Source organism: Vanessa atalanta, chromosome 7, assembly GCF_905147765.1.
Source record: "Vanessa atalanta chromosome 7, ilVanAtal1.2, whole genome shotgun sequence".
NCBI lineage: Eukaryota > Metazoa > Arthropoda > Insecta > Lepidoptera > Nymphalidae > Vanessa > Vanessa atalanta.
The window spans coordinates 9803104-9825118 of NC_061877.1; the positions used below are offsets into that span (position 1 = coordinate 9803104).

The 22015-nt window shown below is 32.1% G+C and overlaps 1 protein-coding gene across 10 annotated transcripts in view; it reads left to right on the plus strand.

The window, feature by feature from the left end:
* Window positions 1–21529, plus strand: part of LOC125065515 — an 83328-nt gene extending 61799 nt beyond the window's left edge. For 5 of the 10 annotated variants that reach the window (XM_047673191.1, XM_047673186.1, XM_047673187.1 and 2 more), the window contains exons 17-22: window positions 11307–11481; window positions 13595–13621; window positions 14966–15097; window positions 16714–16833; window positions 17214–17269; window positions 19382–21529. In XM_047673191.1, coding sequence (XP_047529147.1) covers window positions 11307–11481; window positions 13595–13621; window positions 14966–15097; window positions 16714–16833; window positions 17214–17269; window positions 19382–20027 — 1156 coding nt within the window. In that variant the 3' untranslated portion in view covers window positions 20028–21529. The other 5 variants (XM_047673195.1, XM_047673196.1, XM_047673194.1 and 2 more) reach the window with 5 other exon arrangements.
* Window positions 21530–22015: the final 486 nt, after the last annotated feature.

The following is a 22015-nucleotide window of genomic DNA, read 5'->3' on the forward strand; positions in this document are numbered from 1 at the left end:
ATTTTCTATAGAAATGCCTCCATACTAAAAATAACAATGTTTAAATGTATTTACATCCGACTTATTTTTCTTTACTTAAAATAAACATATAAAACATCAAGTGTAGATGTTATTAGAAAATAATATATGATACAATAAATATATTTTTGATATTTAAAAAAGTCTAGATATTTTATTTATGATCATTAACATTGTTTATAAATGACTTCTGTAGGCGTAAAGTCGCCCACAGATACCTTAAAGATAATTTTTAAATGCCACGTTTACTAAGAGATATATATATATTCAAGAACTTAAAATTGTCCGTGCTTCGATGACATAAAATGAAAATTAATATTTTATCCACTTAATTAGGTATTTGTGTAATATAATACGAGAAAATCAGAAACAGTGTTATAATTGGAACCGTGAACTATAAACAGTGCTGTGATGACGATGGAAAGGATGAGTGCCGTGGCGGATAAAGAGGCACCCGTCAAAGGCATCGTGGCGCAAGTTGTGACCATGCTTAATGGCCAAGCACAAAGGTACTATTCACAATTCCCTAGTTTATAGCAAAAGGTAAACGAGTATACGGCTTATGTGATGGTAAAGAGTTCTCTGTAGGAATCGGCTTGTGAAAATTTGAATCACCATTCAGTACACCTTCAATGCACCTCACACAACAGGATGTAATCTACCCTTACATTTACTCTTTACTCTAGAACACAGCAATACTGAGGATTTTAGGCGGTCGATCAGGAGTGCTTGCACAGTCTCTTCACAGAGACACTTAACCATTATACTATTTAAATAATATATCAATGATCTTTATCTTTTTATGATGTAATTTGAAGGAAGTTTAAATTATATTTAGAAGATAAATATGATCTCATTAGATACCAATAGACACCATTTTTTATATTAGTACAATAAATTTATATCTTGCTAAGACACGTGATGGTATACGCATTACTTATATTTTTAAAGAAGGTTGAGACAAGCTAATTGCGTTTGCTGTGATATCAACAGCATTCATGTCATTGGCTTCTGCGGAGATCATTAATTTATCTTTTAAAAGTCAGTAGACTATCTACCACAATGAAGGTGTGTCTTCAATGATGTGAAGGATAATCATTGTTTAATACGTAATATTTTTTGGGTCTAAAACAGGTTTTTTAAATACTTAAAACGAAAGTAACATAATAAGCAAATATAATTTAGTTTAAAGCATGTTTAATAAGTGACGCTTTAATGGCGTTGAAAGTAATTGTTATACAACAAATGGATTTGTTTTGTCTTTTTATTATTGCTACGTTAGGTATGGACATTGAATAATACTTACATAATTTTAAAAGAATAAAATAATTGCAGTTGTTTTGTCTGTTTTCATAATTTAATCAATTACAAAATGAATCACAGGGTACTTTATTTAAGTAGGCTGCTACAAGCACTTTTGTATCGTCGTTTGACAAAAGTATTCACATTTAATTCTTTTGTAACACGACTTTGCACCGAAACAGAATAAGAATTCAGGCATAGAAAAATCGGCTAAAAAAAGTCAGTGACATAATTTAAACGAAAAAGACTTTCAAAATTATTAATAATTATTGCTTATGATTTGAGCTTATTTGAAACGACGAGAAATTATTCTATAACTTGATAAAAGTCAGAAACATACTAAAAAAAGGAACTGACTCTTGACTTGAAAAACGAGTGGGAGGAGCTTATGCAGGTCTGGATACTTAGCAGTTAAGTGAGTAAGCCAAAGTAATTACAAGCAAGAAACACAACATCTTAGATCAAGTAATTAGCGGTGCATTGACGATGCCACAAGTGATCTAAATCTCTTACACAAAAATCTATCGACCACTTACCATCATTTGTCAAGGCTTTCCTAAAATAAAAAAAACAAAACATTTTTCAAAAAACTGTATGTTATGCTGTTGTCCGCAAAGGGGTAGGCGTTGGTAGTTCGTAGAATCAGATCATGGTTAGCTTATAAAAATGCCTAGTCATTGGAACTAAAACTACGGGCTAGCCAACCAAAACTTCAACTCCGTCTAATGGATGAGAAGCAGTTGCAGCTCTAAATCAACTTGTAATATTTGATCCCAACAAATCAATAAAAATTGCATCTATGCTCTATTCCAACCATAAAAGGAAAAAAGCCAAATATACAATATTTAACAGCAACTTGATATCATAGGTTGAGAGGTTGATTAATCTATGATATTCACTATGGATTTACGAAAAAATGGCGTTTTGAACGTCGACGAAACTGTTACCTGAATTTTCGAAATATAATTAAAGTGGAAACAAGTAGTTAAGTTTAATAGTATTATATTATAAATAAATATATAATTATTAACCATAAACTCTAAGTAGTGTGCAATAAGCTGAGTTATTAGCAAATCACATGAAATACGTAAATCTAAGGTTTGTTTATCTTTTTTCCTACTTCCATTGGAATAGGCTATAGGAATTATAAATAGATGTGTAAAGAAGTGAAAAACCGTAATTATGTAATATATAGTATTACATGAGACTAAATTGAAAATAATATTAACATAATATTAGCAACCTGTTAAGAAGTTATGTAAATAACACGCGTAATCAAATTTTACTCGATACTTGACCTATAGGACCTGATCAATTAGGTAATGTCGATAAGTTATAGAACCACGAATATGATTTGAATTTGCATCAGTAATGTATACATTTAGAGATAACTATTTAAATTAAATAATATTTATATGTAATTCTGAACGAATAGGTTACTTCTGACATATACTTCGGGTAATTCTGATATAGGTTTCAAAGTCAAATATTTGTCAATGTTCCTTAAATAATAACTTAAATCTAACGGGCTTACTAACTCTAAAAGTTGTCAATACAGATTTCTCTCGTGCTAACATTATTGATTTGATATTCGAAAGAAGATATAACATTGTTTATCCGATCACTACATAAACAACATTAGTAGATAAAGCCGTAAATAGTCATTTTAGTTTTAAAATGAAATTAGGAAATGTTAAATAATCAAAACAAACCTTGATCCACCTGTCGCCCGTTTAAGGCCTTCCACGACCACACCTTTCCGAACCACTTATGTCGTGAGCTTACTGTCATAATTATGTAATACTAATAGTTGTCCTCGAATTCGCTCGCGTATTGATACATGACTCATCATTTCTTAAGGAAATAAAAATGATATAAGTTTAGTGTTAGGCGCTAAAACTTCGCTGTTATCTTTATCCAACGTGTAACGATACAATTTTGATTTCAGAACTTAAACCCTACTCTACTAACAAATTGTCACTGTTAATCAAATCGAAACGTAATCGTTGGCGTTTAGCGGTTCTCTTATTGTTCGAACACAATGATCCATTTGCCAATTCGGTCGAAGTTAGCCGAAGATTCGAAAATGCATCGTAACCTCAATAAATTAGTAAAACGGACCCCTAGTTACGATTCAGCTGAGAATTATTGTTGTATCATATAATCTAGAACGTTTTATAAATTAGTAGAATTTTGCAGATAATATCATGACCATGAGATGACGAGTACAAAGTGAATGCATTCAACTAAGATGTAGACAGGTAGGTTGACGAAAATGGATAGAACACGGAAATATATCCGAGGTAGTGTGAAAGTGAAATTATTAAATAATGCGAAAGGATAAATATTATTTCACTAGTAAGGTTGGTTGAGTTAAAGTAGGAATGTCGACTAAAGGCAAGAGGAAGAACGAAAATGAATCGACTATGATAATAGATTAATGGTGCAAGAAATATTAATATTAAGTTTTAATAAAATAAAAAGAATGAATTGCTTTAGAATTTCTTTGCACAAAACGTTGATTAAAACATTTTAAACATTACAAAAGTACCTTTCGATGCGTTTCTCTTTTTATTGATTCATACATAAATTATTGCAATATTACTAAATATTAAATTTACGTAAAAAAGAAGCTAATAAGAAATCAAATATGCTTAACGAGGTCGCGTCAGATCGGACTCACGAGCTCAACAAAATGGTGAACGTCTATTATAATATTGTACTGCCATTGTTTTACAATCTTGTATCTATTCACAGCAACTAAACTATACAGAACTACGCCTTACTTGTATGATGTTGTACTTTTCTCCCCATTCAAATTATTAAACTGTAACAAACAAACGACAAAAACTAGTTTTAAATGTTGTTTGTAAAGTAGCCGTGTACCTCATGGAAAACACTATTCAGAAACTATGGTTATATAGTTTTTGGTAATCGCATTGCCAATTTTTTACCATCTTTGGTGATGTATTTTCAGAACCGTTTTCACAGCTATTTTTTACTCATAAATAGAAGCCTAAATAATAATTTCCGTATGCTAACTTCCAAACATTATAAAATTTAATCTCCAATAAAATCTCTGGGGATGAATATTGATCAATCCTCTCTTAATGCTCGCCTACGTTACGTTACGAAAATAATTTCTATTAAAAATTTAATCCTGCTAGATACTAGATATATAGATAAAAATTATTGAAACCAACCAATAATTGGAATTTAAACGTTAGAGATTCGATCTTAGCATAGACAACACCAAAATGAATAGAAATTACATATGATGTCTTCGATTCATCTCGTGATCATTGTGATAAATTTGGAAAATAACGCCAAAAATTACTTATATATAAGCAAGCAATTATTTTTTTATTGACGATTAAAACAAAATCAAGTCCGAAATCGCTTCGAAATTAACTGGCTAATGCAATTTATCTAACCCCTATCAAGTGTATATAAGATATCATATTTTTAATTAGAAAATGATACAATACACAGAGTTACCACCACTCCGAATTTTTGCACGTGACGTGCACATTGGGTATAATTTTGCTATTCAAAGCTTTCTCTGTACATTAATATGTAAAAGTATAGTATTTTTGTAATATTAAGATAAAAGAACTATAGGAGTGAAGAAACTTAAGTGCTGCAGATTTTATTCACAGTTATATTCGTTAAACTTATTGAAATAATAAGGAAAGTTATATTACCTATTTAGACATTAATTAAAAACCGTTCTAACCCCACAAAAAATGTTCCTAATTTAACCATAGATAATAATCTGTTATGGCTTTAATTTTGCAAAAACATTTAACGGGCTATGATCGAATGTTGCAGATATACTAAAAGACCGTTATGTAAGCTGATGAGCTCAACATTATTCGCCTTCTAAAAAAAAAAAAAACGCCGCTCACCGATATTCTTATACCGTTACTTGACATGTTGCTAGTGATGTGGTTGGTATTCGGTATGACATATCGTATCAGATTTTAAATTATATCAATCTATTGACATACTATTTATCGCTGAGAGGATCGGAATTGCGATTGAACGAGGGAATGCTGCTAGCATTCTCGCCACGATTCCACGCGCATTGGCCGGTAGCAATTCTTTTATCATTTTTTCCCGATGTAGATCGTTGTTTATGTAAATTTATATTTAAAGTAAATTATAGTAGGTTATGTGAAACACATATTATATATATTGCAAATTCTATATTACAGCGAATGTCGGAATATATTTTTTTAAATTAATTTATGTAATATTACCGGACTTGGAGCAAAATAGGATTGTTCCTACATAGACCAAATAATAACTTCTATTAAATGTTTTATGTCTCCGCAATTTTATAAGACTGTTAAACAGGTAAATGTATCCCGCTTCTGCGACGAACAAAAACGTATGACCTGTTTTTGCAAAAAGCAAAAAATGAAACAAGTCGTACCAAGATCCATACGTAACCTGTTGAGGAATGTAACGGAGTAAACACTAGTATATGCAGAACTCTACACTGTTACGTTCTCATTGCTAAAACAGAACTCGATTTAATAATAATTAAAATAACCTCAGTAATGATTAACTCAACGTATATTAACTATTCAGGTATAACTTACGGCATTTTTCGAAGAAAGCTCAATATGTATTCCCTTTTTTATGTCTATTCTGCTGTCCCTATTGCCCTTGACAACGTTACCGGACGGGAGGGCGAGTACTGCGATTCAATCCAAATGATGTAATGGTACGACAGCGACGTTATTTCACCGTGATCAGACCATGACGTTGGGAAGTCTTTCCTTCTAATGGGATTTATTCCTAAAATTTGCGAATATTGCTTGTTAAATAACGTAAATGTCAACGGTTATTTAATAAAAAAACTCTTAATTTAGTAATAAGATTAATAATATATATTTTTAAGTAAATAATGAGTTCTCGAACAACACGAGCTAATTAACTTATTCTGCAGAAACTATAAGGTTTCAGTTAACAACCACGATCGCGTAACTTGAGTAGAATTTAATATGGCGGCGAAAAAAGAATTACAAATACCTTCTGTTATTAACTTATCAATAACATCGCGGTCAAAGATATAGCTTTCCTATTTAAACACTAAGATCAAGGTCAAGGAAGAGTAATCGTGATCCCGATAGAAAATAATAAGTCAGATTTTCAAAGGTTGTGTTTATTGATATATGATGATAATATTTATGAATTATAGAAATTTAATAAAATATTTTTAATGTAGTTAATTTTTTTTAAAGTTTTTGCAACGTTGATAACTACTGCTACTCAGACGATCTAATAAGGACTTAGCGTTTATTTGAAAATAACAACGAAATAACTAAAAATAAATTGAATATGTTTCAAATTGATATTGATTGATGATAACTAGTGATAATAACATATACTTATTTAAAAATGAAACAAGCACGAAATAGCAACACTAATTGATATCGTTGCCATTTAATAATTATTTAACGCTTTAATATAATAAATTTAACATTCTGGATTAATGCAGGTTAATTCGTTTGTTTTTTTTTTGCTGTAGACTTTTTGCATTTGATTTATTACCACGTGATATACCGTTACTCAAAGACGTGACAGCAGTTTCGCTTTGCTGATTACACCTACGCTTCACAGAATCAGAATAACTGATATACCAACACTCTACAGTCGCGAAAAGTCACTCTTTCATGGCCGACTCCTTTAGGCTACATCGTTTTAACATTAGTTAAATAAAGTTATAGTTTCTAAACGAACAAATTTAAATTGAGTATAGCAGTGATTGACACTTTCGATATGATATCCGAATACATATTGAAAAGGAATAGTTTTACACACTGAAACGGTTTAATTATGACTCAACCGTACGTAAAGTTAGGATTATTGAGCGGTTTGACGCATGCGCTATGCGACCTCTCCGTAACAGATACCGGCAGAGACGACTCGGTACAAAACAAAACAAACGATTTAGCTACACTGACCTATAAGTTCCTCTTGTAACGAGCCATATCAATAAATTAAACAAACGATAACTTAAGTATGAGCTTAAGCCGATTTTAGTAATATACATAACCAAAATAATGTTCGGGAATTGCCTCAAATGTCTATTTATTTGGAGCGCTGACATTTATGTTATATTTCCAAGATTCGTGCGCAAAAGAAAGTGTTTGTGAGAGGCACCGAGCGTGACATACAGTTGTAGTGTGACGCTCTAAGTCGTCAGTAATTTTATTTGACGTTCTGTTTTTCCGATACACCTCGCTGCGCGAGTCGACATGCCCCTGTTACCAGACTAAAAACAACCATCTGATGATGATGCTTTGTGACAGTGTTGCTGTGATAGAAATAGAGTGTTGCTGTGCTAAATAAATGTCAAATATTAAGATTTGTAACAGTGTAACAGTACTTGTCAATGTAGACACCCGTTGAATTGAAACAGAGTGTAACAAAAGAAATCGGTGTTATTGTGATCCGTTCGGCGTGAATGGGTAGGGTCGTCGCGAGATCTGATTTTTCCGGGCGAGCTGGCGGTGGAACCTACGATAGCGCGGGCGCGCAAACTTCAGTCGGCCGTGTGCGTGCGCGCCGTGAAATTCTCTCGCGATGCGTTCGGCGTGTACGTCCACAGGTGGACAGCATACTTTGGGCGCGCGTAGGCAAAAGACGGACCTCCATGTCGCCGAGCCTGCTGCCGCGAGATCTTCCAGCCCAGCTCCCAGCCTCCGAAGTCAGCGAGCAAAGCAATACAGGTCCGTTAGAAAATAAGCGAAAGAGATCGCGTGCTACTTTGACTTCATGAAACACGAAAATGATTTATTTGTAAATTCAATTGCTTCGTCAACAGTGTTTAAAAGTATAAAATATTTTCTTTTCTATCCATCGGAGTGATTTTTACGTATTGTTTTATGTATATGTACCTATTTATAAAATAATATGTTATCTAAATGCACGTTATCAATACCCCGTATAATTTTATCATTCGATTGAATACGTCTCTTATCAATTGATAACAGCCTAATGTTTTTAAACATGTTTAGATATTCATCCGAATAACCTATTTTTTACCTTAGTTATAATATGATACATTGTTTTAAAAGTAAACAGATTGAATTATAGAACGACAAGGCCATATGAGAGGGTCTGTGCGCTTTCCGTTCATACACTTTAGATATAAATTGATCAAATCGGATTATACTTACTGTTTGTAATTTACCGTAAAGTAAATAAAACCATTAGCTTATTTTATTGCTTGAGTTTATGGATTGGTGACTATATGTATTTGATAACAGCATTGCATAATTTTTAAAGTTTATGTGTTATTAAAACACATATTGCACTGTTTCATTTGCACCTTTGCTTCACGCTCTATTGCCTAGTGTTGTAACCGGATATTATCGTTTTTCCTTTCTGTAACTAATGTTCTTATTCTTATCTTATTGAGAAATCATTCCAACCATACACATGGCCGATAACAATCATTGATCATTTTCATAGTTTTAATATTTCTTCAGATTTTATAATTCCAAAATTAAAATTACATATTTATGATTAATGTAAATTAACTAAAAATATTTTATTCTTTCCACGTTTAGTTATAATTAGGTATAATTATGCACTTTAAATTAATTCATCGCCGAGCTCAGTACCGTCTACATTCACGTGAATGTAAGTTTCTTTTTTTTTAAATTTACACGCTTTGAAATAAAGATATTGTTATAATAAAGTTAAACTCAAGATTAAATCTACTACTTATATACTTATATTCTACTTTCGTTCAAGAATTTTCTCATTCGCATGACATTGGCAAAATAATTTGCAACTGGCACAAACAAAAAGCAAAATAAAGAACAAATAGAAACGGGTCGGCTACAGTTGTAACTCTGTTATTTGTAATATACAACTTTTATAGGCAACGTTAACGTCGCGTTTGTCAATAACCGGCGGTAGTGAGTAGTTACAGTTTGTTAAAATTTCATATACTGCTTGATAATAATTATATTAGCGAGTCTAAACATTACACAGTATAAAACAAAGTACCGCTGTCTGTCTCTATGTATGCTAAGATCTTTAAAATTAAACAACGGATTTTGATGCGGTTTTTTTTCAATAGATAGATTGATTCAAGGGGAAGGTTTAAATTTATAATAAATGCACAATATAGTAGATAGACACTGATAATTTTAAAGGTTTCTGTAGTGGTGTCCCTACGAGATAGATCAAAATATTAAACAAAAAGTAAAATGTTATTTCGTGATTGTAGTTCCAGTAAGGAAATTGGTACTTGGTGGTAGGGCTTTGTGCAAGCCCGTCTGGGTAGGTACCACCCACTCATCAGATATTCTACCACCAAATAATAGTACTTTGTATTGTTGTGTTCCGGTTAGAAGGGTGAGTGAGCCAGTGTAATCAACAGGCATAAGGGACATAACATCTTAGTTCCCAAGGTTTGTGGCGCTTAGGTGATGTAAGGAATGGTTACAGCGCCTTTGTCTATGGGCGATAGTGACCATTTACCATCAAGTGGCCCATGTGCTTGCCGCTAACCAATGCCATAAAAAAAATCTACGTAATATATGTATGTATAATGAATATCAACGATTAATTATTTATTCCACTGATTTCGACGTTTGAACAAATGTAGGACGTTCAAATGGTTTCATATAAAATATCTTTACCGATTTAATATTCATTTACATCATTTTTATTTTTTTATTTTATATATAGTTTGACTTGAAATTCTTTCCATAAATATTCCCTCAGAAAAATATACTTAACTATAGATAAGTGTATTATGATATAGACGTTTTATATAAGTAGACCTTTTTTTTACACCGTGCGAAACCGGGTCTGGTGGACGGAGATAAAACGAATAATACTACTACTAATTTAATATAGATATCAAAAACTTGCATGCTATTTATCACAACATAATTTATCTATAACAATAGATAACAGACATAGATATCATGTCATATTTGGTTAAGTACATAGTTTGAATTTTCAAACAAATGTTTATATATAATAATACGTATAATTAAGACTGAAATGAAATTCTAATTCCCTAATATTTTTATAAAATGATGTAAATCTAACAAGGTTTTTATATATTTTCTATATCGCAAATTTACAAAAGTATTGTGTTAGAAAATACCTAATGTTATTACAAAGAAACTTTTTTAACATAATTCTGCCGCTAAGCTATTCAGCAAATATTAAAAATATAATTAGGTCATTCTACTTCGCAAATTGACTTTCAGCCACGATAACATTACGCACCCAAATTCAGGGGATCATATTAATTTATTCTCTTCGGTAAGGTTGTCAATAATAGTATAAGAAGTTATTGTTAAAAACAAACAGCTTAATAAGAATATAAACTATTAATTTAACAATAAAAGGAAAGTACTAAAAATATTTTCGTGCACACGAGATCAAAACAAGAAACTTCATACGAGGACAATTGCTAAGATTGAAATGAATATACAAAGAAAACCTTCATAGTAAAGTAATTATTGTTAATTACAATTAATGTAAATTTCATAAGGAGCTATTAAACTGTATGTATGTATATAAAAGGATTAGTTTTTTTTATTTTATGATATCGGTAGGCGGGCGAGCATGTTGGCCACCTGATGGTAAGTGGTCACCACCGCCCATAGACAATGGCGTTATAAGAAATATTAACCATTTCTTACTTCACCAATGCGCCACCAACCTTGGGAACAGAGGTACGGGCTTGCACAAAGCCGTACCACCAAGAATTATCAGATATGCTATCAATATATGCTTGCATTGCATCAACATTGTGTAAATATACCACAATACACATATCTACTTACTAAATAATTTAACAAAACATTTTTTTTTTATTTTATTATTAGCAATAACCGATATTAGTAAAAGTTTATATCACACTTTCTCGGTTTCAAAATTATACTTGTCAATTTATAACGATACTTGTGTTTCTATAATTTAAATCCCCATATTTACAGGGCCAGTTTGCCTGTGCGTACCGCACGCCTGCTGCAACGTTCGCGCACACAGACGCCGTCCGACGCCGGGATCAGCGATGACAGCACATCGCCCGCGCCCGCGCCGTCCTCGCTGCTGCAAGATGTCGTTGACATCAAGACACTGCTCTTACAACTTAAACGGGTACTACAGGAGGTATGCTAGCATGGCGCATTTCGATAGATATCATTATCCGTCATTTTCGCCTTTCGTATATTAGCGATGCTTAAAATCTTTTTTATTTTTGTTACAATAGACCGTTTTTTGCATCAGCAAGTCTTGCTAACTTTTACCTCGCTTATGATTTTGCATTAATTATTCTAGCAAGTGATGTAACATTAGTTTTATTTATGTTTGATCATTATAGCTCATAATTCTCATTATATACATATATTTTTAAATTATCCTGTATTTAAGATGTTATTAGCGATATTCATACGCATTGACTTAATTTTAGCGAAATACAGCTATCTCTGGCGAACACAGTTGTTACGAGTGCAAGCAGCGTAAACATTTTTTGTGAATTTAGAAATCTCACCTCGGGTTTAATTTCTTTTGTAAGAAAAGACAATAATTGTTCCTAAATTTTAATTCGTATGCTAGGCTTAATATAAAATAATGTATTTTCTTTTAATTAATTTCAATAACAAGTATTTACATTAACGTGAAGTAAAGAATAGTTCTTAGATAAGCATCAATAGCTATTTTAAGCCGAACGTAACATTATTCGTATATTTTATTATATTCTGTCGTAACATAAAGGAAGAAATTATTCTAAAGCTCATAAGCAATAACCGTTCTTAATGTTATTGTAGCATGCATTATCTTCTAATCAAGTGGAACTGTATAATTAGTAACGTTTCTTAACAATACAGTTAGTACTAGAGATAGCTTTGAGATCTGCGGTGTCATGTGATGGGAAAATACCAAGTCTCGTGTCTAATAGACAGATTTGCTAATGTGGTAATTACAACTATTATACATAGTCCGAACTAAACTGGTCTTTGAACATAGTTGTTGATATAAAATTAAAAGTAGCCCCGTGCTCCTGAACAAAATACGTTAGGAAACTTACAACGTACGAGACGTTATGAAAATAACAATTTTTCTAATGTAAACTATTTCGTAAATTACATTTAACATAGTTCGTGTTCAAGTAATTGTCAAATATATTTGTAATTAAATTGATTTTAATGTTAAAGCTAACCTAACACGGAAAAAATTAGAACGATTTCTGACTTAACTTATTATTTATTTCTGCATAGTATTGACCATGACTACGAATAAAACACAGAAAAAGATTTGAAGATAAAAACTACTTTTAATTTAACGAAGGAATTCTCCAATAATTTGAAAAAAGAATTACCCAATTTGTTGCTACAAACAAAGTATCAAAAAAATATCTGAACGTCGCATAGTATTGTCTCGATCTTTAGAAATCGGAAGAAAGATCATTTAGGCTAGATTCATACGTTTTTATAAATATTCAAACTATGTTAAACTCGTAAAAAAGTTAATATTTATACCGAGAACCTTTTTATACGTTTATAAAATAAGCAGCTCAAGTTTTTATACATAAGCCCTAAGTAGACGTCTTTGTAATAATATTATGCGCCAAGCGAACGTTAAAAGCTTGTTCGGTTTGCTTGACGATTCCGGTAAGCACTTGAAACTAAAACAACAAACTATAAACAGTTGTATATAATACATTATGTGCTATTACTTATTCGGAAAGACGTGTATTAAAAAAAAACACATTCAAAACAATGGCGTGTGAACCCAGTCTAAGGAACTCGAACTGACGATTCATTTAAGTTCTTTTCTACAATTGTCACTCGGTATGTATGTTTGTGTATACGGTATGGTCTGTTGATTTCGCGAACGTCAAAACATTGGAATCGACTGTTTCGTTTACAAGTAGATCATTAGCACGACTCTTTTTGACAATTAAGTACTCAATTATAGTTCTTAGTTTAAACGTAAATAATATTCATGGTTCATCATAAACGCTTTTAACGTTTTTTTTTAATAAAACCTTGCTTGAAAATACATTTTAATTTTGAATGTTTCCAGTTTAATTGATTTTACGAAATAACCAATTATTTATTTATTCTTTAACAAATGTCATGTATAATTTGCCTTTTACTTATTGCACTTTAACTAAACAGCTAACTACGAAGGCTGTTTGGTTGCCTGTTTAGCACATTTTCTTTTGTTGTAAATGTTTTATGTTTTCGTTGCATTGCCTTGATTGCCGATCTCATCGCAGCCCGGGGAGGAGCATCATTCGATGAGTGTAAGTAATATAACGAACACCTGTAGCCTGTTTCAACCGCATGATAAGTAAAGACAAACAAACGAATTTGACATTAAACTGACAAACTGACGTGATATCTTTGCTCGACAACTTGATTCAATGATATTAACTATGGATTGTTTTCAGAATTTAGGAAGTTAAATATGATCAGTAAATTTAAATATGATAGATAGATGATTTAGTTAAGTGAAATTGTGTTGTTTTAATAACTGTTTGTAAGGTTTGTTTATCTTTACTACTTGTACGATTGGAATGGGATATACAGGGTTATGATATTAGAGAGTTTTCCGCAAATACGAGTAAAAAAATAAAAGATCTGTGCTATGTCCTATCTGAAATACCCTACTCTTCTTTAAAAGTAGTCCTCGAATAGCGCAGTGAGTATAGCTTTGTTGCGCAAATTCCACTTAAACACGCACTCCTTCTTCTTTGTTTTAGTCTCGCATATATGTATGTGTGACTGGGGACATTTATACTTTATTCATATACTTCGACATAAGTAACCTATCTCATAAGTTTTACAAGATTATGGGCACTGGCTGGCTTCTTACTCTGTGTGGGTATGCGTATATCGGATTTCGAGAGTGGGTCACGCGAATATTTTATACGATTACCTACATATAGTGATTAACTTTCTTAACACAATTTTATTAATTCGAAATTTGAAATATACATAACTAACTATAAACGCATAAAAATACATTTCCTGAATTCAGAATTGCTAAGATGATTTGATTTTTTAAATCATCATATAAATATTTGTTTAAATACATAAATAAAAATTATACATGCTCTTTAATACGACAACTTGTTATACAGAATTAATAGCCAAGCCACTTTACTAATAAGTCGATCTATATCCGTGTAATCGACCTTAATAACCGCATTTAGAGATCCTACTGGCGCAAGTTTCCACGCATGGCAATTGAAAACGCAAACATTATCATGTTTCTAATTAAATAAAAAATATCATGGTTACTTTCACGGTTGGTATCGCTGTTTCTAATTTGTTTGCTCATCTAGATAATGTATAAAATTTAAATTAACTTTTACGCACGAATCAGTGATTTAATTCCAAATGAATCAAAATTTATTTGATGCTTACTCACGATGTTATCCTTTATTCGCAACGTACCTGAACCTGTGACCGTGGGTTATTTACATATTCTATGCAGTGTGAAATTTCGATTCAATGTATTTTTTAATTTGTTTTCCATTTCTGTTTAATAATGGATCGACGTCTTGATACTATTTCCTGAATACTTCCATTCAAAATATCATTCTTTCATAATTAATTTAGAATGTTATAATTGGCCATTACAGAGTGAAACTCTCGACCCGTTGCTAGCGGCGTGCGCGGAGAGCCCCGCGCGCGGCAACGGGCGCCGCCCCCCCGCGTCGCCGCTGCACCCCGACGCCTGCGCCGAAATGCGCCGACAGATAGTCTACTTGCAGGTTAGTATAATTATATAACAACACTGTTGACCCACTCGCACTTCGGCTTCGCACGGGTAGAATTTGGTAAATAAAGAAAATAATATGCTATATATATTGGTACATACACTCAGGAATAATCTACCAGTGGTAGTTTTACAACTTTATAATAAAAGTTTGTATATAATTAAATCCTTTTTGGACTCTGTTTTATAAAGAAAGAGAACAGGAAACGAGAATGATGAAGTTTCGCCAAGAATATATTATTGTTATTCGATGATATTGCTTGGTATAAACTTTTTTTTAATCTTGTTATTTTGTTTTTTCTGACTAAACGTGTAGCTAAGGCGTTACTGTCACCAGAACTTTTGATTGTGATGCTGACTGGCAATATAAAAAATGCTTCACATTAAAATAACATATATAAAATTATAAGTAAGATATAACAACGACACGGAAAGCAATTCTGGGGAGATACATTGATAATATTAATAAAAAAACAACAAAAAGCCATTGTTGTCAGCGTTTCGAAATACCTTAAATATATTCACTAAATTATGACTAAAGATTGGCTCAAATTGAGATTAAAAATTATAAATAAAACTAATTTAGTTAAAGAATATGTTGATTTGAAAACACTTTGTGAATTCTTGTTTTTCAAACTTTTTAACAGTACCTAACTCACTTCATTCTTATATATTTCTGAATTGTGTAGCTTATATTAAAGTGTTATAATAATTAAAATGAATATTTCTAATTTACAATATATTTTTTTATCACCGGACATTCACAATACTAAATATAAAATGATGGTTAAACATTTTTTTCGAGTAAGTTAAACTTCAAGCATTAATTAGGGCGAGGCAATTTGCCGTCAATCAACTTTAATCGAGCTCCACGCCCCATACATAAACGATGTCTATTTTGTAAATTTATACAACATTTTAAATAAGTTATATTAAAGAGTTGATTTTAGTTCTTGTTATGTTTAAAATTATCAACCATTACTCAATTATTGGTAGTGAAATAAAAAAAAAATAACGATTTTGAAATGAGAATTTGAAACTACGGAAAGGCGAGCTAATAGTATCTGTTAATATCAACCTAACAGACAACATCCTAATGTCGACCTTCAATTTACTAAACAAAAAAAAGTCCATTGCAAGCTTATCTATGTCCTTAATTATATATTTAATTAGATTAAGACAAAAACTATCCAGTACATGATTATAAAAAGGCTTGTTTCGATCTACTTAGATATTTAATTAATTTTAATTACTGAGCAATTATGGAGCAACTTTTTCGCCGACCATTTTTCTCAAATAACCAAGTCTACACGGACAGGTCGTGTATCTTACACCGAGGACATTTCTTCATTTCCAAGTAGCATCACAATCAAAGTTTTAGGATTAGAGATGAATATGAAAAAAATATTGAACTCCAACCGTGTAAATGTTACAAGTGCACGCATTTTTCTGCTGGTATTATTTCGTAACATTATTGGAATGTGTCTACAAATAGATATGTCTTCTGAGGCCGCCGTACTACCGATTGTTATTATGTTCCCCATTTCATAAAACTTCTAATTACAATTTATAGTACACCAAATTGTAATGCTGTATTCAATTGTCTCATAGGGTCAATTAGAGGAACGCGATCGTCTGGTGCGGGTGTTGCAGCAGCAGATGTTGCGCATGGCAGAAAGCCACGAGCCGCGTGCTGACGATACCTGCAATGTTGCCACGCAGACTGACAGGGTAAAGGCTATTTCTAGTTTAGTTCGAAATAAATTGATCTTGTGATATTCTTACCTGCTAAACCATACACTATAGCTTAGATATTCTTTTGATTTGATTCAATGCCTTCTATCCCATTGTCAGACTTGTTGCGGAGAGCATTGAGATTTTTTATCTGTTTTATAGAATTTATTTAGTATTAAAATTTAAATTTATACAAGTATTTATGTAAGTCAAATCAGAAGAATGTGCAATGTGTGTATAAAATAATGTTTTCAGATTTCGAGTTGTATATTTTTTTTTATTCGAAATTTAGATGGAAGGCTACAGTTGAAGGTTGAAAACTCAAGTATGTATATTTTATTCAGCATATATTTAAATAAAACATAATTTTGTTTCAGTTGCGGCCAGCAATCGGCACCACGCTAACGAGTTCTGAAAATTCCGGATTAGTGAGGTAAAATAATTATCCTTCACATATTTGAAGTACTTGACTATGTCCTCCACAAATTGATACTGGTATCTATGAATGCCTTATGAATTATGATTTTAGTAAATGTTTTGTTTTACACGTCCACCATTAGTGTTTTGTTTTGTTGTTTTAGGTTATACGCCGCTTCGATACATTCACTCAAATCTCTGTTACACTTATTGCATACATCATTTACCATCTTTTACGTTACATATATCCCGACGTATAATAGCATATCACAATATAGGAGGCAATGCAATTCACTAGTTCAATTCACGGGTTCTGAAGTATATCGTGTCGTTTCTAATATAAGAACATCACAGTGGACCATTGCTTTCAGTAATTATATGAATAAAAAAATGACCTTTTCACCGACATCTATGTGTAGAATAACGCTTACATTGTCGCCATATTTCACGGGTATTTTATTTTAATAATCATTTTGAATTTAAATATTTTATTAAACTTACATTTTATTTTCAAATCCAATTACATATCCAACCTCCTTTAAGTATTTTCTTTTATTTTTTACATCAGAACTCTATGTTACATTGCGTCTTTGTTCTAAATTGTATTCATGTGGTCCCCTCGTTCATTTGTATAATCACGCTGTTCTAATTTCCTCACATGCTGCTTTTAATTCGATAAACTCGAAATTATTGGATATTATCGGACCAGTTTCCACTTGGGTGGTACGAGGGTTCGTCCGTCGGATCAGGTAGCGTGGATCGACTGCTTGCTCGCTCTCTGCCTCTTGTGCTCTGTCAATGTGCTCTGCTTGTTGCATCTCTTGTATCAAAGAACTGAAGAAATTATTACCGAAAAAGACATTGATGAATATTGTTACAGATATCTTAACTGACTGTATACTACTAACCTTAACACACATAAACAATGACATCGTGTATTCAAAATTAAACGAAATGTCTTTATTTCTTTACACACATGTTTAAATAGTATAGAATATAACAATAGTTTATTTGTAAACACACCACAATACAAAATAGATAATAATAAAATGAATACAAACAAAATGTATAAAATATAATTAATAATAAAAAAGAGAAAAACATGAGGAAAAATAATAAAAAATGATGTAAGTGTAAATACATCAATATGCAGTACCAGAACAGGCATCAAAACGGTACAAATATTCTCTACTAATTTTTTTAAATGGAAATAATGAAATTATAATTTTATTATTCCTAAAGCTATAAATACATATATAATATGATATTAAATGCGTTTAATTAAGGATAATGTGAAACCGGCCTTTTAAATAATACACTTTATATAAAATTTTGCATTTTAAATAATTAATATGTCTTATATACATATACAAATATATATATTTTTTAAATGTTATACAATATATCTATTTATATAGCGCACAATATGACACAAACAAATTTTCATTAACCACATAATAAACACTCATCATGTTTTAGAAAACGACTTTTTTGATTTGTCAGTAGTTGTGTGACTGTGTTTTGTTGTTATTCACACTGAATCTAATCCGTAACCTACCTTGATTATGAACATTGTCTCTGTGTTACACGCTGCCACAACAGAACCTAAAGGTGAGCTGTCAAATTGACATAATAACTCTCGCAGCTTAGATTTTTTATATATATCTAGATAGTATCGCAATACAAAAGAATTAAAACAAACGGGGCAACTTTATTACCTTGGTGTGCGTTACAGCTACGCTGGAACTTGTCTAAAGTCATACTACTTTACTAGTGTGCGTTACTTAGGGGCCAACTGTTCTCTACTATTTTCTTCAACGCGTTCTTCGCTTTGACGGTCTATCTAGGCATATAAATAATCAAAGGCTTGAAGTTTACTGGAACGGAAGCTTAATGAACTAGCGAGACCGTTTGTCTGTGAATTTTTCGTATTCACAATTAGTGTCACTTGAAATATAAAGACATTGACCTCATAATATGTTTTTGTATATATTTTACGAAGTATGTAAATAATCAGAGTTATGTTTTTTTTTTTTAAAGCAATTAGAGATTTTGTGTATATAATTGTTTTCTATGTGCCTTAATACTAAAAGCTATGTGTCTTAATACAAATATTTTGTATGCACAGTTGGAATGAACAAGCTAGTGGAAGGAAGCTGCCGTCGTACAGTGATGCACAAAAGACAAAGAGGCCTGTCACCAACGGGACCGTGAAATGTCAGTGCGGTGCGAGGAAAGTGAACGGACTCAACAATGACGACAACAGACTGACAGACAAAAGAACGGACTCGGTTCAGCTTAAGTCAAATAGTCGAGTGGGATCTAAATACCTTCAAGCCTTGGCGACTAACACCGAAAACAGGAGGTACATCAAGAGGGACTCGTCTGTCGGCGAGAAATCGGAACGAAGAAGCCTGTATTCGTCTCGATCTCGGTCCATAGAAAACTTTCACAATCAGCACTATCTATCGACTGAGCCATTGCTAGCCAAGGCGGCTGTGATCGAAGAAACTACCATTAAACACCACACATCATATGGTGACTTATACAATGGGAGGATAAGTAGCAAGGAAAGCGTCAATGGCAACAGACACAGTCCCAGTCTGAATGGTCAGTCGACAGATACAGATTACAGCTCAGATGGGGGATATAAATCTCTTCCTTCCTCCATTAACTACAACGGATGTTCCCCAAAAAAGATCAGCGGGATACCTCGGAGGTCTATCGAACAGAAATATGTTTCCCCGAAGCAAATTAGAGCGAGTGCGATTTAAGGAAAGGCTTTGGAACTTTAATGGATCCGGAGATCGACGGGAGCTATTGCAGAGCAATGTATCATTCCAATTAAGGTGATTTATAAATGTGATGTTTGATGTTAACTCGCGTGAGATTCTCAAGTTTCCGACATGATGATCTTGAGCCTGAGAGCAGTTCTCGTCATTGTGCCATCTTTTCTCGTCGCAATCAAGGCTTGTTCGCATTTATAATCCTCGCGAGGCTTAAATTAAGATTTTCATTTAAATGCCAAATTATAATCGACATGTATGAAATTAATCTTATTCAATGTGAATATTATACTTTTTCCAATATTTGACATGAAATGCGACAAATGTTACGTTTCTTAGCCGATTGCTTTGCGCAATTTATTTTATACATACTATTTGACCCCTGCTGTACATTACAGTTAGTTAAACTCGAACCGGGAGCTATTTTGTAGATTATCATTTACAAGAATTGTATACAAGCGATGAAATGTTATCTTTAGATTTTCTATTGTAGACAAACTAGTAGGTAACGCAGTAATATGTGATAAGAGTGGCTGTAAGAACTTCACCTTTGGTTTATATCATACCTCCTATTATGTACGAGATATATATCATTTTATATATAAATTGTCGAATATTTCTTCAATTAGATTCGTTTTTATGAAATGTGAAATAGGCAGGAATAGTCAGGTATCATATGGGTACAAATATACACGCTTGGAATGCATTTTTACATCCCCGATGTCATTTTAAAAGCATTTGTCTAATCGATTTTAATGTTAAATGTATTTAAGTGTTTCGAATATAGAAATGTGTAATCTTCCATAAAATGTAATATTATATCGTTTAGTTAACTAACCAAAGCTTAATACGAATGACATGGGTAGTTCTTCTTCCATGACAATATACGTGAAAATTCTATCGTAAATCTAATTAAATGATATTAACATTTCTTTGACTTCGTTGCCGATTTTAATAACGGAAGTGAATGGTTTCAAGAGAAACTATGAGTAATTATAATATCCTCGAATTAACTTTAAATTAAAACTCTTTATAATGTATTAAAAATATTTCACAAAGCTGCCAGAACGTGTACCGAAGAGCTGATTATTTTAATCAATAACACTTATTATGCTCATCGTCCAGTGTATGTACTTTATATTTAAAATCAATAAAATTTTAATGCATCATATAAGCGTTAAGAAAATATCGATAGCGATATATATAGCATTGCTTTCTCGTTTCTTAGCATCGAGTGGACGATCGGTAATATCTGAGCTCTGGTCAGTCGCGACCCAGTGAAATGTAAAACAAAACATCCTATATTGATACCTAGTGTTATCGTATTGTAACGTCATGCATACGCATACAATTTGTGTACTTATGGCTACTTACGTCTGTTTATTACGTTATTTTATTATATTGCGCTCCTATTACTTAGTTATATAAGTCAAAGCCCACTAGCTTTAGTAAAGAATATATTACTATTAATTTAAAAATCAAAATTGTTTCAATAAATAAACTTTAATTTTAATTTTGTTTTATTTATATCGCAGCAATTAATATTTATTTATATAACATAGATTTTATTTATTATCTTATTACTTAAATTAAAATTCGAATCAGACTGACTACTGAATTATTTTACTTGAATGCAAGTTTAGTATTGTTTCCTAGATACGTTCTTCATCAGAGTGTAAAAAGAAATTAAAAACAAAATCATTAGATCGCATAGACCGTAATTCCATCTTCAGCCTAATAGGCTATAAAGCTGCAGATCGCATCATTGGGGCCGAAAAGGAGTTATTGGGTTTTATTTACAAACTCTTCCGATCTATTCTCACGATTCTCTCCGACCTTGTCAGATTTACGAATATGCTTGTGCACTTAAGTATCTCCTGCGTAGTTGGTTACAATGAGAATGGGTGCTGTAGCCGGACTCGGTCAGAGGGAAGTCACATATTACCTAATAATGAACGTCTAACTCTTCAATTTGA